Genomic DNA, 25,687 nt, shown 5'->3' with positions numbered 1-25,687 from the left:
ATCTCCTGGGGATTGCTTCCTGTTTGCGAGTGGCTTACCACCTACTTGAAGTAGGTGTAAACTGCAAGTGTTTTACAACCGCAATTGCGGTCGCGAAACAATGGTACATACCATAGGGACTCGCTATTAGAAACGCACACCCCTCCCTAATAGCGAGTCGCAAACCTGATTTTGCATGTTGGTAATAGGTTAATAGGGTTTGTACATCGGCCAGAACAATTTTGCGTCGCAAATGGGCTGATTTTCTGTTTGCGACAGAAAAACGTACGTATATCTGGCCCTTAATGTATTGGTGCTATTTTGATGCTATGTGGCAATGGTAAACCAATTCAAGGCTTGTTTGGTTTAAAAACCAGACTGTCTTACACTTTACTTCGTGGCATGGTTTGCAAGACACTGTAAAGTAATCAAATAACAAATGACAGGGAACATTCAGTTTTATTTGATTTATTCCAGGAAAAAGAAACAAAAACAAACTCAACGTGTTCCAATGTAAAGTCACAACCTTATTTTGTTTTGCATTTTTATATAGTGCAAACTCGACCTGAAGGTATTAGAGTGCTTTACATGAACAGTTACATTACACAAGATCATATTTGTATTTTAGGCACTAGGAGAGTAAGTGATTTGTCCAAAATAACAGGAAAGTGAGCCCACACCAAGATTTGAACCTGGGACCATATGAACAAAAGTACAGAATAGCGATTACCTAAAAGTGAATCCTTGTGAATTGCTATTTCGTAATCTCTAATCGGTTTGTATAGAATGAGTGAATAAATAAATAGTGATTCGTAATGTAGTCAGTTCGGTATTTAGGAAATTGCATTTAGCGATTTCCTAAATAGCGAATGTAGTCTCAAATAGAGACTGGAGTTTTGGGCATACATTGATGACATTATAACCAGGAAGTAGGCCTCGCTTTACAGCTTGAGGCAATTGGTGCAGAAGCTCCTTAGGAGAATCCAATTTCTATCCTAGTGTGTGTTTGCCAACCAGCCTTTTAGGCAATTATTGTGTCACATAATGAGAGTGAGAAGGATACTGGCAGCAGGAAAAGAAACCATAAGTTTTCAGAAAAGGAACTTGAAATCCTCACAGAGGAATGTGTTGGCCACCATGACCACATTTTTGACAAGTCATTCCAGACAGTGTCTGAGGCTCAAGAGGTAAAAAATAAAAGGGAATGCAATAGAGGATCGACACAGTTCTGGAGACAGAAGCCATCATTGGCTTTGGTGCACTTGACACCTCAGACATTCCAAAGGCCTCACAAGTTAAGTCAAATATAGACTTTTAATATTACACATTGCATTTGAAGGGTGTCATTAAGAAAACTACACATACTGCTAATCCATAGTAATGTATTGTAATCAAAAAGCTAAAGTCTAAATTTTAGATATACAATAGTAGAAGTGCATGTACTTTCAAACTGAATTTTGGGATATGAAGTGTGAAAGAAATCTACAACAAAACAAATAGAAGGACCAAAAGAATGTAATTATTAATGTTATATATGTAGTCAATGTACAACCAAGAACAAATGACTAGGGTCTTGTCAATTCATTTTTACACCGAAAATCTACCTCCAGAAAGTGACCACTCTGTAGGGGAATGTCCATAAGACATAGACATGCATGTAGCTGACCCCAGTTATAGTGGGAGCCAGGCAAGTCTAAAAAAAGCAAATATAAGTACTGCAGTTATGGAACAGAGAGAGACAGCAGAAGAAGGGAGTGAGGACATCACACAAACCTTTGCACAGGAACCTGCAGTGAGGCCACCCCAACTGCAGGGAAGATACCGACTTGCAGGGCTAGACTGGCCGTAGCAGGCATCGAGTGTTGGCTCGGGAGTCTGGAAGGGTGGGGGCTGGTTTTGAAGCCGTGGAGGCTGGTTTTGTTACTGGGGGCCGGTTTTGCAGGGCTGCTGCAATATTGGCCTTCAGTAGCAAAAGCAGCAGTTCTGGGGGCTTTTTATTTAGAAGCAGTGCTTCATGCTGCTCCCCCCCCCCCCGGGATTGGGGATGGTCTGATGGGCTGCTTTGGGTTCCCAGTCTGGCCCTGCCGACTTGGCACTCATCATCCTCAAAACCCTCTACCACAGTCCTTTGATCCAAATGTCATAATTCATGCCAACCAACAACTTTTTGAAAGTTTAGAAACCTGTATGCTCAAGGTTCAGGGCCTGCAACAGAAGCAGATCAAAATGATTAATCAAAACTGGTAACCCCAGATAAAAACATGAAAAACTGGGTTAGAAAATGTCACAAGTAACCTAGCTGCCAATCAAATGGCAGTGAATGGCATTTTCTCTAATCGTTCCAATGCCATCAAGTCCCTATGTGAGGAACTGCACCATTAAATGGTGTAGGGAGTGCCATACATCATTCTGCATTGATGGGCTAACTTGTACCATCAATCACCTGGCACATGCTACAACCACCTTATTTCATAGCACCATTAGTTTACATGTGGAAATGGGGCACTACAGTATGGATTTGGCAAGAAACTTAACCCAGGTAACAAAGGCAGTGGAGACAGTGCAAACAACCAGAATTACGAGTGTTACACTAGTTGGAGTGAGGGAAAGTGAGAACAAACAACTGTCAGCAGCATTTCAGCAACAGACAGTTTAAATCTGAAGTGAAGGAGGAGTCACAGTGGTACTGGTGAAATTGTTTCGGCTAAAGCATCAGCTTTCAAAAACACAAGTCTTGGAAAGGGCGAACTGTAACATCCTTGCCTAGCATGTCACTCTCATGTTATTTTGTTTCTACAAATAAACTACTGGGAAGAGAAGCATCTTTTCAGATATAACATTTCTTAACTGAAAATAAAGGTATATCTAGTTATACAACATGCTCTAGTTTATGTTTCTTTATGTAAGATTGAATGCATGTATTAACTTACCTTGAGAAATAATGACTGGTTTTATTGGCATGTCTCAAACGCCCCTCAGCAGCACAGGTTTCATCTTGTGTGGGAGGTGGTGGGATTGTATCTCCTTCCTCGTCGAAGTTAGAGTATGATACTGTTACTGTTAGTCTTTTATTTGTAGCAATATTGTGCAGAATGCCACATGTTGCTATAATCTAACAGCTGATCTCTGGGGAGTATTTCAGGGCACCACCACTCTTGTGCAGACATCTAAATCGACTTTTATTGAGTCCAAATTTGCGTTCTGTAACACCTCTTGTTCTATGGTGGGACTTATTGTACTGACAATTATTGGGAGTGGTAGCGAATGGCTATGGCTGCAATAGCCATGGGCGTATGGCATACGCACTATCACCTACAAAAAATATTTAGCTGAGGATTAAAAATCACATTTAAGCTATATGTTCTGTAACGTGATGTATATTTACCTAATTAATATCTTTCATCAAAATCTCCTCTTTATAGCCTTTGATAAAATTTCACTATGTTGGAATACCAAAAAGTCAAGGATGCACTTGAATGTTCAGGGAATTAGCATTTTCCTGGTCTCTGAATAAATACTCAGGTGCCGATTCCGATCCTGGAGAAATTTTCCCCGTACGAATCGTATCCAGATTTTTTCCGTACGAATCGTACAAGTACCGTACAAACTGGCAAATACGATTCGGATGGGAAAAAATACATACGAATCGCATTGGGAAAATTCCCCGACACGTCCTCGGGTCGGAAAATGTGTCCGACACATCCTCGGACGATTTACCCTACGAATCGGAAAAATGAAGTCCGACCGCGCAAGTACGATCCGTCCCGTCCTTCCAATTTTACAACCGTATGGGAAATACACCGTACGGACCGAACTGCAATAGCAACCATGGAGACATGTGCCCGCATACGTGCCGAACCCCCCCCCCAGACCCCGCAGATGTACGTGCCGAACCCCCACCCTTGTATGTACACCCGTGTATGTACGAGTCGTACCCACACCGTGTATGTACGTGCCGTACCCCCACCTGTGTATGTACACCCGTGTATGTACGAGTCGTACCCCCACCCGTGTATGTACACCCGTGTATGTACGAGTCGTACCCACACCCGCTGGGGGTACGCACCGTACATACACGGGTGTGGGTACGACTCGTACATACACGGGTGTACATACACGGGTGGGGGTACGACTCATACATACACGGGTGTACATACACAGGTGGGGGTACGGCACGTACATCCGCGGGGTCTGGGGGGGGGTTCGGCACGTGCCGGGCCCCCAATTCCGCTCGCATCGTGCCGTACTTCGCTTTTCCAGCACTTTTTGGGTGCCGTAAAAATATTGCCGTCCTGACTGGTGTCGTTTCGAATTGTACTTCCTTGTTCGTGAAACGGAGCCTGACTGCGTCCCGACGTCACGTCGGCGCTTTCCCGGATCACATTTGTATGTATATTTCGTCGGTCGGTGTTTTTTACGATTCGTACGGGAATGGTGTTTCCGTGCGAATCGTACTTCCATGTTTGTAATGTTTTTTTACCCGGTTCGTACCCGGTTTTTCCAGGATCGGAATCGGCACCTCAGTGTCAGATTTTGGGCATATAGGCAAAGGGTTACCATCTATACACAGTACGACATGCTTAAAGTTGGCTATCCTATAGAATTCTATTTAGGTGGTGTGCAATTCTGCTGATTTCTGGGTAAATATATGTTATAAAACTAAATATAATGAAACAATTAAATATTATTCAATGCTAAAATATTTATTTTTATGGCCTTTAAATTTAAAAATAAATGTAACTTTAACGTTCTTAAAAAATGATTAAATGAATTTAAATAATTCTACACACAACTATTGAGTAAGCTTTAATACACAATAATTAAATGCAAATGTTTACCTTTGGGTGGCCATTTTAATAAATAATTAAAAAATAATGTTCATTCATTTAAAATTTAATTCAAGATTAACAAATAGTGCTATGGCATTTTTCTATTTTGTTCTACATTTAAAATGAATGTAAACAATTAGTTACATACAATATTTGTACAATTATTTTTACTATTTAATTTACTTTTGAAAATGTTCTCTATGTTTTATCAAAGGGAGGTCGCCACTTCAGTGGTGTAAGGATATTCTTGTGCTCTTTTCATTTGTAAAGCAAGTCTTTTGAGTAGTGTAAGATATTTTGCAGTGTGTGCCTAATATAAGATCTGGGGCCATATTGAATAAAGTGCCCTGGTGCGCAATAGGCATTTTAGCCCACTTTGGGCACCACTGGGGCTCTTTGGTATTACAGAAGGGGCCGCAGCCGCTTGTGCTACCCCTTCTGTAATAGTGATAGCGCTGGTGCACATAAAGTGCCAGCGCTATCTTCAGGGGGCGTTCCCTTTTTTTGCATGGGGGCGTCCCCCATGCACATGAGGGAATCCCTTTGCCTATGCACCCGCGCCCTATTACAGACCCAGGCGCAGAGCCTAGGAAGCTCTTAGGAGGTGCACTGACAGTGCACCACCTAAAAGGTCTCAGGAGGCGCACTGTCACTGCGCCCCCTGAGAGCAGCCTTCTGGAGGGCAAATAGGGGGTCCAATGGACCTCCCACACTTCCCCGTGTCCCCTTGCAGGCAGGTATAGTCAATGACTGCACCCGCCTCTAATCTCCTTTAAGAGTGCAGGCAGGTGCTGCCTGCACTGTGAAAACACAGAGTGGCTGTAAAGCAGCCGCTCTGTTTTTCACATGAATGCGCTGTCCTGGTGACAGTGCATTCTATGTAGTAGGGCGCACTTCCCCTGTTTGCACCTACCACACCTGTTTTAAGGTGTGCCAGAGCGCAAACAGGTAAAGCGCTCCCTATACATATTAGGGCCCCAGATTGGTACACATACGTTGAGGTGCCTGGTGGGTTAGTGTAGTTGCAACTCTTGCATGAGTGCTTTGTCTCTTACCTTAATATTTTAATTTATTTTTTAGGGCTAATCATATACCTTTGAACTATTCAGTTTGAAACCCTAGTGTGTCACTTTTCTGTGAGGGATGCCACTATGACCTACAAATGTATTACCTTTATTTCTACTGCATGAAGTTGCATTATTTACATGTAATTGCATGCCATGCCATAGGCCATTCAAAGCCTATATCATGATCTGCTTTCTGAATTTTAGAAGAGAACGTCTGGGCACCCTGAAAATATATTGATTGAAAGAGAGGGCATTGGTGTATCAGATCCAGGTGCTCGATGATGTTGGATTTACTACATATTGTACAGGGTGGTTATTTGACTAAAACCACCTTTGTGTAACTACATCTCTTACATTTTGGTGCATAGGATACTTTGACAGTGGGGTAAAGAGTTCCCTCAGCAGAGGATACACAAAAGTAATTTTGAGAGTAGAAATATACCGATTCACCGCGTAAACCCCCAAACAATGGAAATCTCTCTTTACCAGTAAATTATGAGAATAAAAAATTGCTGCGTTCCCTATTTGTATAGTTTCTTAAAAGTAGTTCACTGCTGAATAAGCGAGGCCTTCATTCAGGAAACATTTATAATGTCAAGTTTAGTCATGCAGCAAAAGCTGTTCACAATGGCATCTTGACTGATGGCAGAGGCCAAAGGCCGCGCACAGCAGATGTTGAAATTAAATTAATTCAGAAACAAATATGAGATTCACTTATATATCCATAGTTAAAAAGCGCATTATACTCCTGGCTTTTATGGTTTTTATTAAAAAAATTAGGTTACTGTTTGAAGGTGTGGTGAAGCCATGCTCAAGCAGGAATCACAAACCTTATCATGGTGCAGTCACAGGCAAACCTCTAATTAACCTGTGCTTAACCCTTTGGTAGCTTGGCACAAAAGCAGTCAAACTTAATTTAGAGGCAATGTGTAAAGTATTTATGCAACACTTCAAACAGTAGTAAAGCGTGGGGGTCATTATTTTTTGTGTTTCTAACACAATCTCCCACTCAGGGAGCTGTTTTTTGAAAAACAAAATAAAATAAAACGTTTGCTGAATGGCCATCAAGCCTGCTGGCAGCCAAACACCAGACGTTTAGTACATTGAAAGGAACCATCATGATGGCGGTTCCTTTCAATGTACAGAGATGACCGCAGGGATGGCAGCCATCTCAAAATTGAGCAGGTGGAGTACCATTGAGATGGCAACAGTAATGTCCTCCACCATCTGACAGGCTCAGCTCTGTCAGACAACCTCTAAATCAGGCCCTTAGTAACTTGGGATTATTCTTTTTTTTTCAAATTCATCAAAGTGGGCTGACTGTGCACTAAAGTTGGCAAAAGGATGAAGGTACTGGTTTTGTATTGGTAGGTAAAGTTTTGTGACAGTCAATTGGGGAGCAAAGAAAGGGGATGTCATAATAAAATTAATTTGCTTCTAACCTTGGTGCTGTTTCATGGATCTACATCAACTATGGCAGGCAGTTTGCATGTTTCACCCAGTGCATGTATCATCAGGAATTGTGCAGAAGCATCAGGGGGAATCAAATAGGGGGGAGCAAATATGTTTCATTTACCAATAACGTCGTCATTGTTTTATGGCTATGTGCAAAATTTGGCACAGACTCAGCTGTTTAGCCTACACTTGGTTGTATCAATTTCATGGCACTGTTTCATGAATCTGCATGAAATTTGGTAGCTAGCAAATTAAGACCAGTGCAATCCCAGGGAGCCCATGTGATCAACCTCCACGGACGCAGCAAAAGTAGGTTGGCTGCAATGCTTGGTCAGAGGCCATACACAGTGCAGGATGTGTACGTACATAGTAGGTGAAAGTGGTACATCACTGATAACGCCAGAGTTAAAGGTCTGTTATAGTTCGGCGAACACAAATGTGAAATTGTCCTGAAATTCGTCAGTTATGGTGTGTAACCCACTATGCACATCATAACTCATGCTCCCACCACCATGCTCATAAAAGGCTATCTTATTATGAGTTTGGTGGTGCGGGAGCGGGACCACCCCACACTAGCACTGCCAAACCTATGTTTGCACCAACCACCAGATCAGGAGTTTTCTCCTGTCTGGCTGGCGGTTCTTTGGCGTTCTGACGGTGATGCCTATGAAATAGGCACCACAATGGAAACGTCAAAATCAGTACCTGCATGGGATGGACTTCTGCAGTCTATGCTGTGTAGGTAACTGGCGCCTCCTTTGTTTCCTCACCGCCATACTTTTCATGGTGGTCCTACCACCATGAAAAGTGTGGGGTTGAGGAAACTCGTAATATGCTTGGCGGGCCGCAGCAGCGCCCCCAAGCATATTGCGGCTTCAAGACTGCCTCACCACCACAAGGGATCTCCGTTCCCTGGCAATTGCGGTCGTCCCAGGGCAGCCCGATTGCCCTGGTCATAATAGGGCAGTCAGAAGACCGCCACTTCTGCGCCCTGCATGTCTGGCAGTCCGTGGACTGCCAGACTCGTAATAAACCCCTAATACATGGCAGAGCTTTAGTTATGGCATGTACTGAAGGTTTATGTATGTATTTGTGTGGCTACATAGATAGATGGACAGAGAACAGATAGATAGATAGATAGATAGATAGATAGATAGATAGATAGATAGATAGATAGATAGATAGATAGATAGATAGATAGATAGATAGATAGATAGATAGATAGATAGATAGATAGATAGATAGATAGATAGATAGATAGATAGATAGATAGATAGATAGATAGATAGATAGATAGATAGATAGAAGAATCTGCGTGTTAATTACTGATTCATAATATTTATAACATGTATTGTTTAGCGTTTTTTTTAAAAGTCTTTAAATCAGTCTTGTTACATACAGTGCATGTGCGTTTCAGCTTCTTGGGCTCTTCATCTTGCAGTAACATTGCCTTTTTAAAACTAGAGAAACTGCTATGTTCTTTCCATGGTATCTGTAGCATCATAAATACATACACGTTAGAATGTACGGATTGTGACATTGATGTGTCCTTCACTCATCATTCACATTCTGATTTGGTAGACAGACCTACCGCGAGGACCAATCTTCAGAAACGCATCCTCTTTGCAGATAACAAGCCGCACTCATTTACAACGGCGTCACTATGGGGGTGCGGGGGTGCGGACCGAACCGGGTGACACCCTCACATGGGGTGACACCAACAGGGCCGGTGTGCGCAGAGCAACCTAACCTTTTAGGAGGAGGAGGTGCCTGTGCGCAGTGCGCACTATCTCCCCTCCTTTATTTTATTTGCTTCCCTGTGAAATGGATCCAAAAAAGAAAATCACTTTTGCTGGTAATCAATGTCTATTTTTCTGACATTTAATTCCAAAGTGCAGCATCGGGAATAAAAGTTTAAAAATATGAAAAATAAATAACTAAATAAAGTAAGACAGAGTGGTAGCAAATTGGCCAGATTGATTTTATTCACACCCAAACACATTAGCGCCACTTTTACAGAGTTTGCCAGTGACGCGCTATTTTTGTTGTCTTGGCATTTTTTTCCCTGGGCTTGGAACTAGTGCACCAATCCTGGAGGTACTGCAATGTGAGGATTGAAAAACAAAATTTGCACTGCTGCTCTGAATCTAGGGATGTTGTCTTTTTTTTACCATACTGCTTACTTTTTGTAAGGATATAAGCAATGGCCATTGAAATGGGTCCATTCAGGGCCCTGTTGTCATGTCCTTAACTTTTCAGGCAAAAGCACTCACTGATTTCTGAACAGTGAGTGTAAAAGCGTTAAGGTAACCATGTTGTTCCTGCTTCCATTTCACATGGTTTGCAAAATTTTGCATTCCCTATGAGTGTTTGCTTTTTCCAGGATGCTGGCACTTTTGTTTGTAGGCCACATATTGCTCTTGCCCAGTGCGTAATTTAAATTGAGCCACATCCAGGTGTTTATAGCCGGCAACAGTTGGGTTGTAATTGAAGGCAGTGTGAGTTTTTCTCATTGGGGCAGTATGGTGTTCAGTCGGGGAGAGGATGTGGCACTATGGCCAGAGCTGCTGAATTTGGAACTGGGGAACCAGGTTCAGCCTTAATAACCAGTCCGCCAGACCACTCTCCTGAGAGAGCACTATCTCATGCTAGACCTTAGAAGGCTTCGCAAGACATTAGAAGCCCCGGTGTCGTAGCACCAGCAGGTGGACCCTAGCATGACAAGTGTAGGTTAACCTTCAAGGCTTGTCCACCACAATCCATACTGAAGTTCACCTCCAGTCTTGCGGGCAGCCCTATGTAGCAGTACACCCTAGAACAATGACCCTGTCACTGAGATCACAGGACCCTTGATAAGGGCCAGCTCTAGGGCGGTGCAACCGGTGTGACCGCACCAGGTGCTCACTTTAGGTGGAGGCATCATTTTTGCAAGTATATTATGGTTTTAAAAGCGCTTACTGCCTCCTTCCTGGCCTCCAGTAATTTTCGGTAACAATAAAAATGTCATGATGACTCTGGTGATTAATGTTCTTCCTAGAGAGATATTGGAATTTTGTCTAATGTAAGATTTGACTCATGGAAAGGTAGCTCAGAGGGTTAATGTACCTGCTGCAAAGAACATGTACCATGCAGATCACAAAGTGGACATAATGTAAATAGGCCAGTGGGCTACTGCTTTTGTCAGAGAGATCCTTTTGTTACTTGCAGTTTATAAGTTAAAATCCTAACATAGAACAGTGAGCTATTAACTGTCATCTACTCCGCAGCAACACAAGTCACATTTTTTATTAACTTTTGATACGTTTGAGCTACAAACAATTTATTAGTTTAAATGATCAGATCATGCTACAGATCTTGCATTATGAGGCAAATATGGCAGAGCCATTATTATTTAGAAAACATTTGCAAATTAGGATTTTTAGCCATTCATGTTTGAACTGCTGTTTTGGAAAAGGGAGAAGTGCTGATGACAGAAACTCCATGGCTCGGAGACAAATGGCTTGTGCTTCCACATTTTATCGTATTTGGGGACATTCTGTGATTAGAAGCATATCCCACTTTGTGAACAAATTTTACTGTCAATAACTCATTATAACCTTACATAATCATGTGTATCCATTGGTTGATAAAACTGAGCAGTGAAACCAAACAAATACAAAAAATTGAGATGTTTGCGCATTCTGGCCACGCCTCTGGCTCTGCCCACTGATCCAATCCTTGGGTTATTCCCGCCCTCTGATTCTCCGCCCACAGTTCCCCGAATTTTTTTCCCCCACTTCGACCACTGATATATCGTGTTGCTGGATAGTGGGAACACCACACCAGTAAAAAGTAACATACCTATGATATTATAAATTACAATAAACTGTTGACTAGCAGGTAGCCCACTATACAACCTGATTAATGAGTCATTATCACACTGTTGTTAACAGGCACATTTTGTAAATATAGGACCTACATTTCCAAACATTACTAAGGATTCTGTATGGTCCCGTTATTTGCCAACTGTGTCCACTGGCGGACTCGGGTGGAGGAGGTCCATGTGGTAAGTTGTGAGGGGGTGACACCATGAGTTACCCGCATCGGGTGACACCAACCCTAGTGACGCTACTGCTCATTCATATTCCTTCTCTCACATCTGTGTCGTACCTGCAGTCGTGGGTGAGCATAGAACTCATTTAAGAAATCCATCAGCAAGTCGATCTTCAAGGAGCTGACGCACAGCACCACGTGCTTCTCCGTCTGAGCGCGGTGACGACTGTAGTTTCCGCCAGACTTCTGCCTCTCCATCCAGAGGTAGGCGAGCTGTTCAAACTGTAAGAAGACGCCGTGAGTGTTACTTCAGCACACTCGCAAAGTGTAGGGCAGATATCTAACTATCATTAGACTTTTTTTCAGCTGTCCAATTACTTTCATGCAGGACTCAAATACTTACATTTTATCAATACATTTAAGTGTTAAATTGTGGTTCGCCGCTAGCTGTTTCAAGAATGGATTCTGGTTGTTGATGGGTATGAAACCTTTGAAATGACCAACAAAATCTACATCTTTCCATTATTGTATGTAATTGATCACTATCACCCAACTGTAGTAACCTTTTTCAGGATAGGCTTCTATGGGTCTGTTTGCCAGGAAACCACATTTTCCACTTCGAGCACTGTAATCATGCATGAAGTGACTGTGCATACCATCTCTATGATAAAGCCTTTCTCGCTTAAAAAAGAAGCAGTGCCTGATTATAAGGATGGTTTCCCAGAATGTCTACAGACATTCACGTCTAAAAATTATGGGATTGTCACCAGTGCCGTCCTGTGCACCTTTACTTTTCCTTTAGAAAAAAAGTTAGACATCTGTGGGAGTAAGGGTCCTAGCAACATCAGGGCTGTGGTCAAGCAATATCCATTGTCCAATGAATCCTTTTTCTGTTACCCCTCCACATAGATTTGTTGGTTTTGATATTCCTCATCTTCGTGGGACTGTTTAGCATATCTACCCTCTGTTGGTAGATTCACTTCCCCTGCCACTACTTCCTGTCCCAATTGTCTAAGGCCTCGTCTTTCCGCCATGGTTCCACGAGTGCTTCTGAAATGGGCAATACCAATCCCCACATCCCTTCTGTTCTTAACAATCGTCAACCATGCACCTTGTTGAGAAACCAGCTTCATTCACAGATGCCTTTCTGTCTCTGGAATGCCAAATTAATCTCCAGTAAGGTGAAATTAATCACATATCAATTTGCCTCTCAACTGCAACAGTAACTGAAAAACAAATCTTGTCCAGTCATTTCAAGATTGTGGCCACCACACTATTGCAGGGAAAGTATCTCAATCCAGGCAGGGCACTTTAAGTTTAAAGTGCGCATGTCTTTTTAGAGACGGACAGCCATCCATGCACATTTTAAACCTCTCTAACCCAGTTTAAAACAGCTGGGTAAGAGACAGCATAAGGCTCTAGTGTCTTCGGGAGCGCCGAAGGAGGCCGCTCCCTCCAATCCTGGCACTTCTTTCATGCGGCATGAGAGCAGCGCCAAGATTGGTAACTGCAGTTTCCTGGGTCCCGCGTTGGAATCTGCCTGCCTGGAGAAGACCCGAGCGAGTAGGACGTCACGTCAGGAAGGTGAGTGTAATTATTTATTTTGACTTTTATTTTTGTCCCAGCCGCCACTACTTTCACATTTATCATGGTGCCCTAATTTACCATGGTTGACTTTGGTGTAAGGTACCAATCACCTCTAGTCGCACAATTCCTTCAACAGGACAGACAAGAAGTGTTGCTTTTGAGGGTTCATTGAATATAACGTTATTGCTAACAGAGTTCTGTTTATTTTATCTTGCGCTTTCAAATGTCCGACTCCTCCCTTTGGCAGTGTTTCTCCGTAATAAGTCCCATTCTAGTCAAAGGTGCACTTTTCCTGGAGCACACATCAGGGGCGCACCAGCATGGGAGACAGGGTGGAGGAAGGGCAATGATGCGTTTGAGTCCCGAACACGGTTGCATTGCTGGAGCAGGGTTTTCTATTTAAACCCAAACATCAGTTTATATTTTTGTATGTCATAATTGAAATTACTAATGATTAATTATTAAGTACTAAGTTTTGTCGAGTTTTATTAACCAACCTTATTAATAAAGAACTATACGTGGGAATGCAATTGCATGGCTAAATTAATAGGTGAACTAAGTTGGTGAGCAAATTAATTAAATAAGTGTGGCTTATGTGATATTTGTTATGTGATTGCGCTTTAAAATAATATGCTTTAACGCTTCTTTATGTCGCAAATGGCTAGATAAATACATACACATAAGGGTATTAGTGGGAATTAACACTGTATAATCAATACAATGTAGTAACGTTGTTTTGTGTTTCTTTTTAATTAAGTTGTCCATTGTGGCCTACTAAGAAAATGGCCGACATCTACAGCCTGCATTTGAGTAGATGAAATATGAAGAGAGGCTTCGCTGATTGTGACCTCGGCCTCTGCCTGAACTAAAGTTATGAAAAAAGATGACAACTCTGGGATGACCGCCAGTTATCCTTGGTAGAGAACATTTGTCACAAATGAACATTTTTGATAAACTTGTGGTGGCTTCACTGCGAGTGATACAATTCCGGAAAAGAGCATCCATGGATGTTACAAATTAGTTTTGGACTTCCTATTTCCTTATTTTGAATTTTGAGATATCCGAGAGCGGAGATTTTTCTAATGTTGCAAGCTGACATCCTTTCCTGCTCTGCTCAACGGACGTTTTAGAGTTTGTTTGTAACTTTTAGTATGTCAATTTTAGTATAAAGATTACTAGACTAGAGAGGGTCTGTGGCCACTTCTTCCTGAACTTATGCTCAGAAGACCGATGCTGACAGTTCGAGAGACTTTAATTCTTTGCTGAGAGACCTGTCCTGACTTAGAGAACGACATTTAGCCAGAATAGGTAAATATGAGAATAATGATTTCGCAATTAAATTGGCTTTCATATGAATTCATTTAGATAAATAATTCTTGTTTGAATCACAGTGTCGGGTGGTTATTTCTTTGTCATGTTATTGAGATCTCAAATGTGTTTAAATTGTTTAAATCAAGACTCAAGATAATTCAATTAGGTTGCATTGACCTCAAATTAGGTGCAGATTGATTAAAGAGTTCTTTCTTATATTCAGTGTGGATAGAGTAATAGAATGAATGTTGGTGTAATGGGCCCCACCAGCGTATGATGAGTGTATGTGCGCATGACTGTGAAATCACTCTATCCGTGGAAGTAGGGAGAATTTATAAGCTCTGATCTGCAGCAGCATCACCCAGCACCACCCATTCTTCAGTCCACTCTCCTTTCTGTCAGACAGCCACGGATTCCCCTATTGTCAAGCATTGTCTTAGGTAACACACTAAGTGACAGAGCCCGATCAGGAGACGTGCATCTTGGCCAGGCCTAGCTTTGCCCATCTCTTCAATGCTTTTACAGCGATGGGATTTTTCCAATTGCCTTTGACCTACATGCTGGGCACCCTGTGTTATGGACGCCCCTGTAGTTCTATGTAGAATATGCCATAAAATGTGCAGAGGATGGTTTTGATTATTGTCTTGATTTGATAGATTGCTTGTACATAGGCTTTTGGATTTATTGATTGATGTTGATACATGTACTAACACTAAATGTTGAAGTCGTCATATTGAGTTATATGTAGTGTGTACGGCTTCTGGGACGTAGGGAGTCGGTGACAGTTCCGTAGTAGGGCAGAGGGAAGTGAGTGCTGCTCTCGGGAAAGGCGGGATTGTTGGCCCTGTACGAATGCAGGGAAAAGCGTGTGACAATTGAAGTTGCGCGTCGCATTGTCTGGGTTCGATTCAGTGACATCGTCGTGTGTTACTACTAGAGACATATTTTCTGTATAAAAGAAGTGTGTATGGTTGCGAAGGTTATCTGTGAAGTTCTGGTCTTAGGTATCAGGGATCCTTTTTGGGATTGCCGTTAACGCTTATCACTGGGAAGGTAATAGGTATTCTCTGAGCTCGTTTGAAGGACAGAGCAGAGGTAAGCGCTGCTTTGTTAACGTATGTTATGATTCTGTAGTAGGGCAGATTGTTCGCTGTTCTCAGGAAAGACAGGATTCTGTGTAAATGTGCTACATTTTTCTGGTGTGAAAGTGCGTGAATGTATGGACATTTAGTTGATTGTGAAGCTCTTAGGAATATTCCGGGAGGAAACAGTTAATGGATGCATGTTAGAAGGGCAGAGTAGAGGGATGTGCTACTGTGTCAACGAAAGTAATAATTCCATAGTAGAGCAGAGGTAAGCGCTGTTCTAGAGAGAAGCGGGATTCTCGTGGGAAAGGTCTTTACTATTCTGTGGTTAGCGGAGCAGACAATGGAGATGTTTATATGTTGTAACTAATAGATTTGTAGAATCTGAAACAAGGTCTACCGAGAAAGTTTTGTAAAGGAGGGGTAGACGAGTGACAGGTGACAGGAGTAGATCGCGCTGTGATTGGACAGTGGGTTAAAACAGTGAAAGCACTGTGATTGGTGCGTTGGTGTGAGCCGCGCAGGGATTGGAAGAAGTACAGGGTGACGTAGACGCTCCGGGATTGGTGCGTTAGTGTGAGTCGCGCTGTTATTGGACAAAAGATCGTACAGTTGTAGAAAGGACTAGAGGGTTGTGGTAAACGCAAAAATGTATTACCAAACCGAGGAAAAGAAAAAGAAATCCTTGTTCAGTAAAATTAAAAAATGGTTTGACAAGGATAAGGATATAGTAACTAGAGAAGGGGAGTTACTACCTCCGACAAGAACCCCTGCATCCTTCATGGTTGCGAAATATGGGTATCATACCTGTATTTGGTTAGACAATTGGGCTAAGTATACTAGAGAAGATGGTGTTTTAGCATTCCCGGAACATGGTTCATTTAATCTGGCCGTGTTGAGAAATTTACGGGAGAGAATGATGAGTCTAGAGCCCAGACCAAGGCCGACACAGTTCGAGGCATTGGTACAATGGGAAGATGAGGTGCATGAGCGAGAAAAGCAGAGGAGTGGAGGTAATTATAGGTATATGTTCGGGAGGAAATATGATCGTGAAACTCATCATGATCGAATGAGGAGATGGCGAGATGCTAGTATGACTCAGGGACTATATCCTTTGAGAACTGTTGAGGAAGCAGAAGGGAGAAAGGGTACCGAAAAGGTACATGATGCAGAATTGAGAAGGTATGGGGCTAATGAATATGAGGATGAAGTCTTGGATGACATGATTTACAAGAGACCACCTCCATATAGACCAGAACCGGAAGTGAGAACACCAGTTGCTACCCCAATGAGAGATACTTTGCAAATCATAAAAACAGAAGTTGTGACACCTGATCTGAAAAACAGTAGCTCTTTTGCGGAAGGGGAAAGAGAGAGAGCGAGAGAGCGAGAGAGAGAATGAAATCGAGGATGAAAAAACAAGAGAACTAGCAAGAACAACATTTGAGTTGACAGAGAAAATCAGGGAATTAACCAAGAATCTAGAAGCTGTTACAGTGCCTGTAACCATAGGTCTGGTTATGCCTATTTTTGATAAGCAAAGAATGGGTGAAAGTGGTTTAACAGTTCCATATGTAGGAAATGGACTAGTTAGTTCTCCAGAACAGTCAGGAATGAGGACGGGAGAGAATCAGTTGAGACAGTTGAGACATACTACATGTGGTGGAGAGTTAAATGTACAGCCTAATTCAGGATTAAATACTGGTTGTGTGGAAAGAAATGTTATGATGGGAGGATCAATTTTGGAACCACAGAACAAGTGAGTACAAAAAAATCTACAGAAATAACGGCTGAGGATTTGAATGATTGGTTGAAAGTTCTCCAAAAGAAGGACAAAGATTCTCAGGCAATTGATGTAGCCAGGTTGCGTATAGAACTGGAGGAGCTTATAGCAGGAACAATTCCTACAGAAACGCTAAAAAATCATCATGATGGAGAGTTGTTATTCATGTGCAAGAGTATCACATGGAGGGCTAAGAATACACATGACAGGTTAAAAGGAATAGCGAGTGAAATGGGAATTGACATGGATAAAGTGAAAGCTTTACAGAAGCCTTACCGAGTAGATTTTTCGGATAAGGATATTGAGAATCTAAATGATGTTGGCCGAACAGGGCTGATTAAGGAAATGATTGGATTATTGCGAAAATGGGGTGATGTGGAAAAGTGGAAGGATAGATGGTATAAGAAAAGAGAAGATACAGTGGACAGAACTTACTCAGCATTCCCCATGAGAGAAAAGGAAAAAACAGTGAATGCCTATCCTATGAGAGAGATTCCTGGAGGAGGATATGTACATGTCCCATGGACTAGGCAGGATATTTTGTCATTTACAAATGATTTTCCTCGACTGAGAGAGAAGCCTATCGAGTGGTATAGGCAGGTTGATAGGTTTCTGAAATTGTCAAAAGTGCTGTGGATTGACCTGAATAGTCTGTTTGATATAATTGTTCCAGCAGACTTGTGGGTAGAGTGTAAAATAGTCATAGATTGGCCCACTAAAGAATACCCGAGAGATCAAAGAACAGGAGCTCCAGACCCGGAGGTTATGAAGAAATATGAACAGGTCATAGTGTTCCCGAAGAATAAGGTACCTCCTAAAGAGACAGATTGGGTTAAGATAGATCGAACACATCAGGAAGTAAAAGAATCAGTTCATGCCTTTTATGAAAGGTTGATACTGGCTTTTAAACAGTTAAGTGGAGATGAACATCTGGGTGATAAGGATTTGAGTCATTTTGTATACAGATTTGTATACGGCTTGCGACCTGAAATCAGTGAAATGATAAGTGAGCACACAGTTGATTGGCAGAGTAAGAAGATTGATGAGATCTTGAGACATGCGAAGTACTTCAGTGATGAAATTGAGGCGAAACAAAGAAAGCTGAAGGAAAAAGCGATGTGGGCACAGGTGAAGGTTGCAGAAAGACAAGAAGCACAGCTGGTTGAACAAGCAAATAATCCAGGAAATAGGCCCAGATATGGTACAGGAAAAGGAAAGGGGAACCTTGAGGAGGCGAAGAAAATGTTTCCGTGCCACAACTGCGGAAAATTAGGGCACTGGAGATCCGAGTGTACGAATCCACCATTAGTGAATAATGACAATCAATCCTTGAATCAACAGGTGCAGAACGAGGGGTGTAATCCTCCGCAGCAACAGCAGAAGGTTGTTAAGCAGCAGAATCAAGAGCCAAAACCGCCTTTGCCACAGAACAGAGGATCCCAGAAATACAAACAAGACTCGGGATTCCACAATGAGGAACAGGTAAACAAACCGAGACGTACAAATCCAGTACAACAATACTGGTTAAAGAATGAGGGGAGTGAGTCTGAAGGGGACTTCTGATGGTGCCGAAGAGAGGAGGAAGAGTGCATACTTGGAGCAACTCTAGAAATAGACCAGGCAGGACCATTTGTAGATGGGAAAATAAATGGAGAAAGTGTTACTTTTTTAGTAGACACAGGAGCGACGAGATCAACTGTCAGGTCAGCAGATATAAGAAATCTTCCTCTCTCGGACGAAGCAATCCAAGTGGTTGGTGTGTCGAATACACAGATTAAGACTCGTCTTACTGAACCAGTAAGGGTAAGGATAGGAACATTTTCAGATATGCACAGGTTTGTAGTGTGTGACACTAGTCCAGTGAACTTGTTAGGTAGGGATTTGTTGTGTAAAATGAATTGCACAATTTTTTGTACTCCTGATGGAATAGCCTTTGAGACACCGGATGAGGATGTTTTATACAGAGTGACTCTAGATAATAGAGAAAATGAGATTGTTGGAACATATGCTGTATTTAATCCAGATGACTTGCCTCAAGAATTGAGAAACACAGTAAAAGCAGCAGTTTGGGATTTCACTGGAGAGGATGTGGGATTGATGAATAATGTAGATCCAGTAAAGATTACAGTGAAAGAGGGAATCTCTTATCCTAATATCCCACAATACAGATTGACACCAGAGATAATTGAAGGAATAACACCTATAATTGACAAAATGATTCAGCAAGGTGTCTTGAGAGAGTTACTGAGTAGCCCATGTAATTCACCTATAATGGGACTGAAGAAACCTAATGGGAAGTTCAGAATAGTACAAGAGTTGAGAAAGGTTAACACAATTGTGGTGTCATGCTGTCCCATTGTGCCAAATCCATCAGTGATTTTGTATCAGATTCCTCATGATGCTGAATGGTACACAGTAATTGATTTGTGTCATGCTTTCTTTTCAATTCCATTGCATCATGACAGCCAGCCGATTTTTGCATTTCGGTTTGGACAGCGTATTTTGGCATGGTGCCGAATCCCACAGGGGTATACAGAGAGCCCTTCAATATTCAATCAGTTGCTGAAGAAATCTTTGGAAAGTCTGACTATGCCTGAAAGCTCAGTACTAGTACAGTATATCGATGACCTACTTGTGGCATCGAAGATACGTGAGCATGTGAAGTAGATACCATAGCTTTACTGAACCATCTGGCTGATGGAGGATTAAAGGTATCTCCAGCCAAATTGCAATTTTGCAAGAAAGAAGTACATTATCTTGGACACAATATTGAAAAAGGTCTAAGCAAAGTGACTATTGACAGGATCACAATTATCAGAGGAATGAGAGCCCCAATGACCCAGAGAGAAGTGAGAATGTTTCTGGGAATGGTGGGTTATTGTCGTCAGTGGATAAGTAATTTTTCCCTGATAGCAAAGCCACTGATTAAATTGACCAAAAGTGAAATAAAAGACCCATTGGAATTGAATGCAGAACAAATGGCAGCATTCGAAGAATTAAAGAACCGATTATGTGAAGCTCCTGCTCTAGGAATGCCAGACTATGAGAAGGAGTTTGAGCTGTACTGTAGTGAGAGGAATGGATGTGCACTTTCAGTGTTAATCCAGAAACATGGACGACTGAGAAGGCCAATTGCGTACTTCTCATCAACACTTGACCCAGTAGCTGTGGGTTTACCAGGTTGTCTGAAAGCAGTAGCTGCTACATGCAGAAGCTTGGAACAGAGTGAGGGTATAATAATGGGATATCCTGTACGGGTGTTCGTACCTCATGATGTGGCAATTCTTTTGACAAGAAGCAGAACTCAATATATGTCACAGAGTCGGCTGACTAAATATGAGAAAATCATTCTGGGAGCATCAAATGTGACTCTTGAGAGATGTGTGAATGTGAATCCAGCAACACTGTTGCCAGATGCTGAAAATGTGAGTGTGAGAGATGATGTTGATCATGATTGCTTGGATGTGCTTGATTACTGTACAAAACCGAGACCAGACATAAGAGATCTGCCACTGCCTGAGAATGATCATGTGTTGTTTGTGGATGGATCATGTCTGAGAACAGAAGAAGGTGTGCTGAGTGCTGCATATGTGGTGTGTAAAGTTTCAGAAGTTATGGAAGCTTCACCTTTGAAAGGAGTTAAATCTGCTCAAGTAGTGGAATTGGTGGCATTGACAAAAGCTTGCAAGATTGGAAGAAATGTGAGAGTGACTGTAATGACTGATAGTCAGTACGGATTTGGAGTTATTCATGATTTTGGCCAACTTTGGCTACAGAGAGGTTTCCCGACCTCAAGTGGAACTCCTATAAAGAATGCTGAAGTGATTGGGAAATTGCTTGAGGCGATACAGCTGCCTAAAGAGTTAGCAGTTGTAAAATGTGCTGCTCATGGACAGGGTGATGATTTTGTAACTCTGGGAAATAGGTTTGCAAATGACATAGCACAGTATTGTGCAAAGAACAATCATTCCATTAACAGGGGAAAAGAGAAAGAAATGTCTTTTTGTTCTGTGATGTTTACTAATGTGATGGAAACATGGGAAGAGGTGAGGCAGTTGCAGGATGAAGCAGGAGATGAGGAAATGAGAGATTGGATCAAGGCAGGTTGTGCACCAAGAGAAAAGGATCATGTATAGATCTATAGGGATGGAAGACCAGTCATGCCAAATGCTATGTTGTTAACAATGGCAAGAATGTATCATGGCCAGGGACACCTGGGGAGGGATGCTATGTTTAGATCCTTTAAACAGACCTGGTACAATGCAAAGTTCAGGCTGATAGCAGAGAGCATCTGTCAAAGATGTTTGATTTGTCAGCAATTCAATACTGGAAAGAAGACAGTGGTGAGCCTAGGAACAATAGGCAGGGAAGGAGGTCCCTTTACCAGAATGCAAATAGATTTAATTGAAATGCCCCAAGCCAATAGATTGAGGTATGTTCTAGTGGTAGTCTGTTTGTTCTCAACGTGGGTGGAAGCATATCCAACTAGGAGAAATGATGGAATAACAGTGGCCAAGTTGCTGTTAAGAGAGTTGATTCTTAGGTACGGGTTCCCAGTGACAATTGAGTCAGACAGAGGAGGACACTTCTATAATGAACTCATGAGTTTAGTTTGTGAAGCATTGAGTATACAGCAGAAGCTACATTGTGCATACAGACCAGAGGCTTCTGGTGTTGTTGAGCAGATGAATGGCACAATCAAAAACAGAATTGGCAAGATGTGTTTAGCCACTGGAATGAAATGGCCTGATGTCTTGCCTCTAGTGCTGATGACCATTAGATCTACTCCAGACAGAACTACGGGGTTGAGTCCACATGAAATAATAATGGGACGAGCAATGAGACATGCATTCGTGCCCGTCAACAAGCTGATGACTATAACTGATGACATGATTTTGGATTACTGTAAAGGCCTGGCTGACGCAGTTCATTCTGTGTTTCACCAGGTTGGAGAAGACGCCACCACACTTGAAAAGAAGGCAGCCCATGATCTGAGCCCAGGGGACTGGGTGAGAATAAAAGTGCACAGAAGAAGAAATTGCTTGGTTCCAAGGTGGGGAAGACCAAGACAAGTCATTCTGTCTACGACGACTGCTATAAAGTGTGCTGGATTGAAGAACTGGATTCATGCAAGTCATACTCTGAGAGTTCCAAATCCAAAAGATGGGATTGGGAAAGAGTACTTTGAAGAGTCAGATTCCAGTGATGATGCAGACACTGAAACAGTGAGAAGAAAAAAGAATCCTGAAAGGTGGGAAAGAGAGTCAGAAAGAGAGTCAGGTGATTCTTTTTTCTTACCAGAAGAAGTTTCAAGAGGAACATTGCGAACCTCAGAAGAAAGTTCAGATTCTGGAAAGGTGCCTGAAGTTCTAACTAGCAGTGGAGAAAATAAAGAGAAAGAAAGAAAAGAAAGGAGCATTTCCACAGAGACTACACCTGAATCAAATGAGGGAGTTGAGAGGAATCCATCTGAGATAATTTCTGAAGAAGTAGGGTCAGAAGAAGATAGAGAGGGACAGATTGCGGAAGACCCCCGAGGAGGTGTAGGGAACATTCATGATAAGCTAGGTGAAGGGACAAGTAGACAGCAAGAAGATTGCGTGTCGGAGACCCGAGGAGGGACAGTAGTAGGGAAATCTCAATTGGTGGAGAAGAAGACTGTGGAAAAAGAGAGAATTGTTGATGAACAAGAGGCAAATGAGACAGAATCGGATGAGAGTGAGAATGAGATACCAGAGGGTCGAGTTCTGAGAAAGAGAACTTGGATTGGAGAAAGGAACAGTAGAGAAGTAAAACAGAAAAGAAATCTAAAAGGAGATCTTTGGCCTAACAAGATAAAGAGGCTGAGATATTGACTGACACGAGTTAACTCATCGAAAGCTGAACAGGTGAACGAGGTGTCAAGCCAAAATCAAGCGAAAGAAGAAGAACCAAAAGAACCAAAGGAACCAGAGGCGATCAAAAGAATCAGAAAGCCCAACCAGAAGTATAGGTCACCAGAATGGAAGTATGTGGCACTCTCTGAAGAGGAGGGAGAGGCAGAGAGTCAAGGAAATCCAGAGGGGACCTTACTGAAGGTGGTTGAGGAGGAGAAAACTGTTGGAATCCTGAAAGTTATCTTGTCTGACATTGGAGAAGAGACAGATGTTCAGGATCTGAAACAATTTGATGTTGATGAAGAAGAAGTGAAAAGTGACGAAAATCCAAATTGAGTGAACTGAAGGAGTCACTTGGAGAAGAGTGAAGAAGAAGAAATCTAAAGAAAAATTAACAGATTGTAACGATTTAGTGGATGTTTGCTGTCCTAGAGATTCAGTAGTGGAGTAGTAGAGGCTAAGTCAAAAGATACAGTCAAAGTAATAAGATGGCTAACACAGAAAATAAGCAAAGTAGATGTACCTTCCTGAAAAGATGGTGCAAAATGTGCTGCTGTTGTACAGGACTATTAATGCTACTATGGAGTGTGCTTTCTTTATTAGTTACTTTTAGAGTTACAGTAGACACTTTGGGAATACATACTGAGAATATGACTAACATAGGGAAAAGTTTGCAAAAAGTAGTACCATCTAGAATTAGTAATATATACATACATAAGGATAGATCAATTAATGATTTTTCTAGCAATGTTTTTTCAAAATTATTGTATGAATACGTAAGGACAATGGAGGTAAGGGATTGCTACGTCTGTATGCAATTACCTGCATCCGTTTCAGAAGGAGTTACTTATCATCATCTTCCAGCTACGTATGGAATTTCATGTAGTGTGTTGATTAGTATTTTTTATTTATTAGGGAAAATAGATTATGATATGTCTAATAAGGATAACATTTTTGGGCAATTGCCTATGAATAAAAAACTGAATCCTGCTAAAGAAGCTAACATTTTAGGTGAGATTTTTATTGAAACAGAAGAATTAACACTAGATTACATTTTTAGAAAGAATTTAACTTGTAGTTTGAAGGAAGAGGAAGAAGCTTTCCTAGACATGGTAGAGAAAAGGAGAATGGGTATGCATGAAAAGGCAGGAGGATATAAAATGAGTGAGACAATGTGGGACATTGAGATGGGAAAGGAGTTGAAGAATGGGGCCAGTCCAACTTTGGCTTTAGATGCACCACAGAAGGGTAAACTATGCATTACCAGAAGGAAATCCCAATATGATTATTATTTTGTTGGGACTAGTGAGTGCCATGATACATACTTTATTGCGACGGGATGGAGATTCAAAGGAGGTGAAGATCCAGTTTTCCCAGGAGTGTATTATATTTGTGGGAATAAGGCTTATTACAGGTTGCCTGACCATTGGTATGGCACATGTTATGTTGGCCTGGTCTTTCCAAAGATTTTTCATATGGATAGAATAGAAGATGCAGAACAAATTAATCTACTAATACGTTTTAAAAGAGAAACTTGGACAGAAATTGTAGGAGATATTTTCGGAGCTTTGATACCAGCAGTGGGAATTTCATTAAATGCATATGGAATTCGGAAGTTGTCAACAGTGGTGGATCGCTTATCAACAAGCACCGCTGGAGGGTTTCTATTGGTAAATACAGAGATGGTTGCCTTACGCGCCATGTCTATGCAAAATCGACTTGCCCTTGATATTCTATTGGCAAAAGAGGGTGGAGTCTGTGGAATGCTGAAAGTTCAACATTGTTGCACTTACATTCCTGATGAAAGCAAGGATCTAAAAGTCTATATCAAAAATATTACTGATTTGCATGAAGAATTAGTACCACTGGAAGCTGAAAGTATCTGGACTAAAATGGCTAATAAGATGATTGCTGTTAAGAATTTTATTGCTAAGATAGGTAAGTACCATTTTTGGTAAGATATTATTTCCATTGACATGTGTGATTGTTGCTTTATTGATTCTTAGATTAGGGTGTTTATGCTGTAGATATAGGAGGAATAAAAAGAAAATAATAAAAGAAAATGTTGAAAAGAGACAAAAGAGGTCAAAAAGAGACCCACAAGAAATAGAATTGGAAGAATTTAGGGAGAGCATGTACTTAGAAACAAGAAGAGATGATTAAAGAGAAACTGGAGTTTAATGAAAGAACAAAAAGACATTTGGATTTTTCCTAAAAGGGGAAACTAAATTTCTGGGGTTGGATTTTTGTGGTGATAATATATCACCAAAGGGGGGATTGCTGGAGCAGGGTTTTCTATTTAAACCCAAACATCAGTTTATATTTTTGTATGTCATAATTAAAATTACTAATGATTAATTATTAAGTACTAAGTTTTGTCGAGTTTTATTAACCAACCTTATTAATAAAGAACTATACGTGGGAATGCAATTGCATGGCTAAATTAATAGGTGAACTAAGTTGGTGAGCAAATTAATTAAATAAGTGTGGTTTATGTGATATTTGTTATGTGATTGCGCTTTAAAATAATATGCTTTAATGCTTCTTTATGTCGCAAATGGCTAGATAAATACATATACATAAGGGTATTAGTGGGAATTAACACTGTATAATCAGTACAATGTAGTAACGTTGTTTTGTGTTTCTTTTTAATTAAGTTGTCCATTGTAGCCTACTAAGAAAA

The 25,687-nt window shown here is 41.4% G+C and overlaps 1 protein-coding gene across 1 annotated transcript in view; it reads right to left on the bottom strand.

Annotated features, from left to right (window-relative positions):
- LOC146833914 (potassium channel subfamily T member 2) overlaps positions 1-25,687 on the bottom strand; it is a 1,568,236-nt gene that overhangs the window by 568,824 nt on the left and 973,725 nt on the right. Inside the window, exon 11 of the mRNA XM_085599924.1 lies at positions 11,480-11,644. Within this exon, the coding sequence (XP_085456050.1) occupies positions 11,480-11,644 (165 nt within the window). The remainder of the gene's footprint in view (positions 1-11,479; positions 11,645-25,687) is intronic.

Source organism: Triturus cristatus, chromosome 4_2 (genome assembly GCF_964204655.1).
Source record: "Triturus cristatus chromosome 4_2, aTriCri1.1, whole genome shotgun sequence".
NCBI classification, from domain to species: Eukaryota; Metazoa; Chordata; class Amphibia; order Caudata; family Salamandridae; genus Triturus; species Triturus cristatus.
This window is presented reverse-complemented; position numbering and strand designations above follow the sequence as displayed.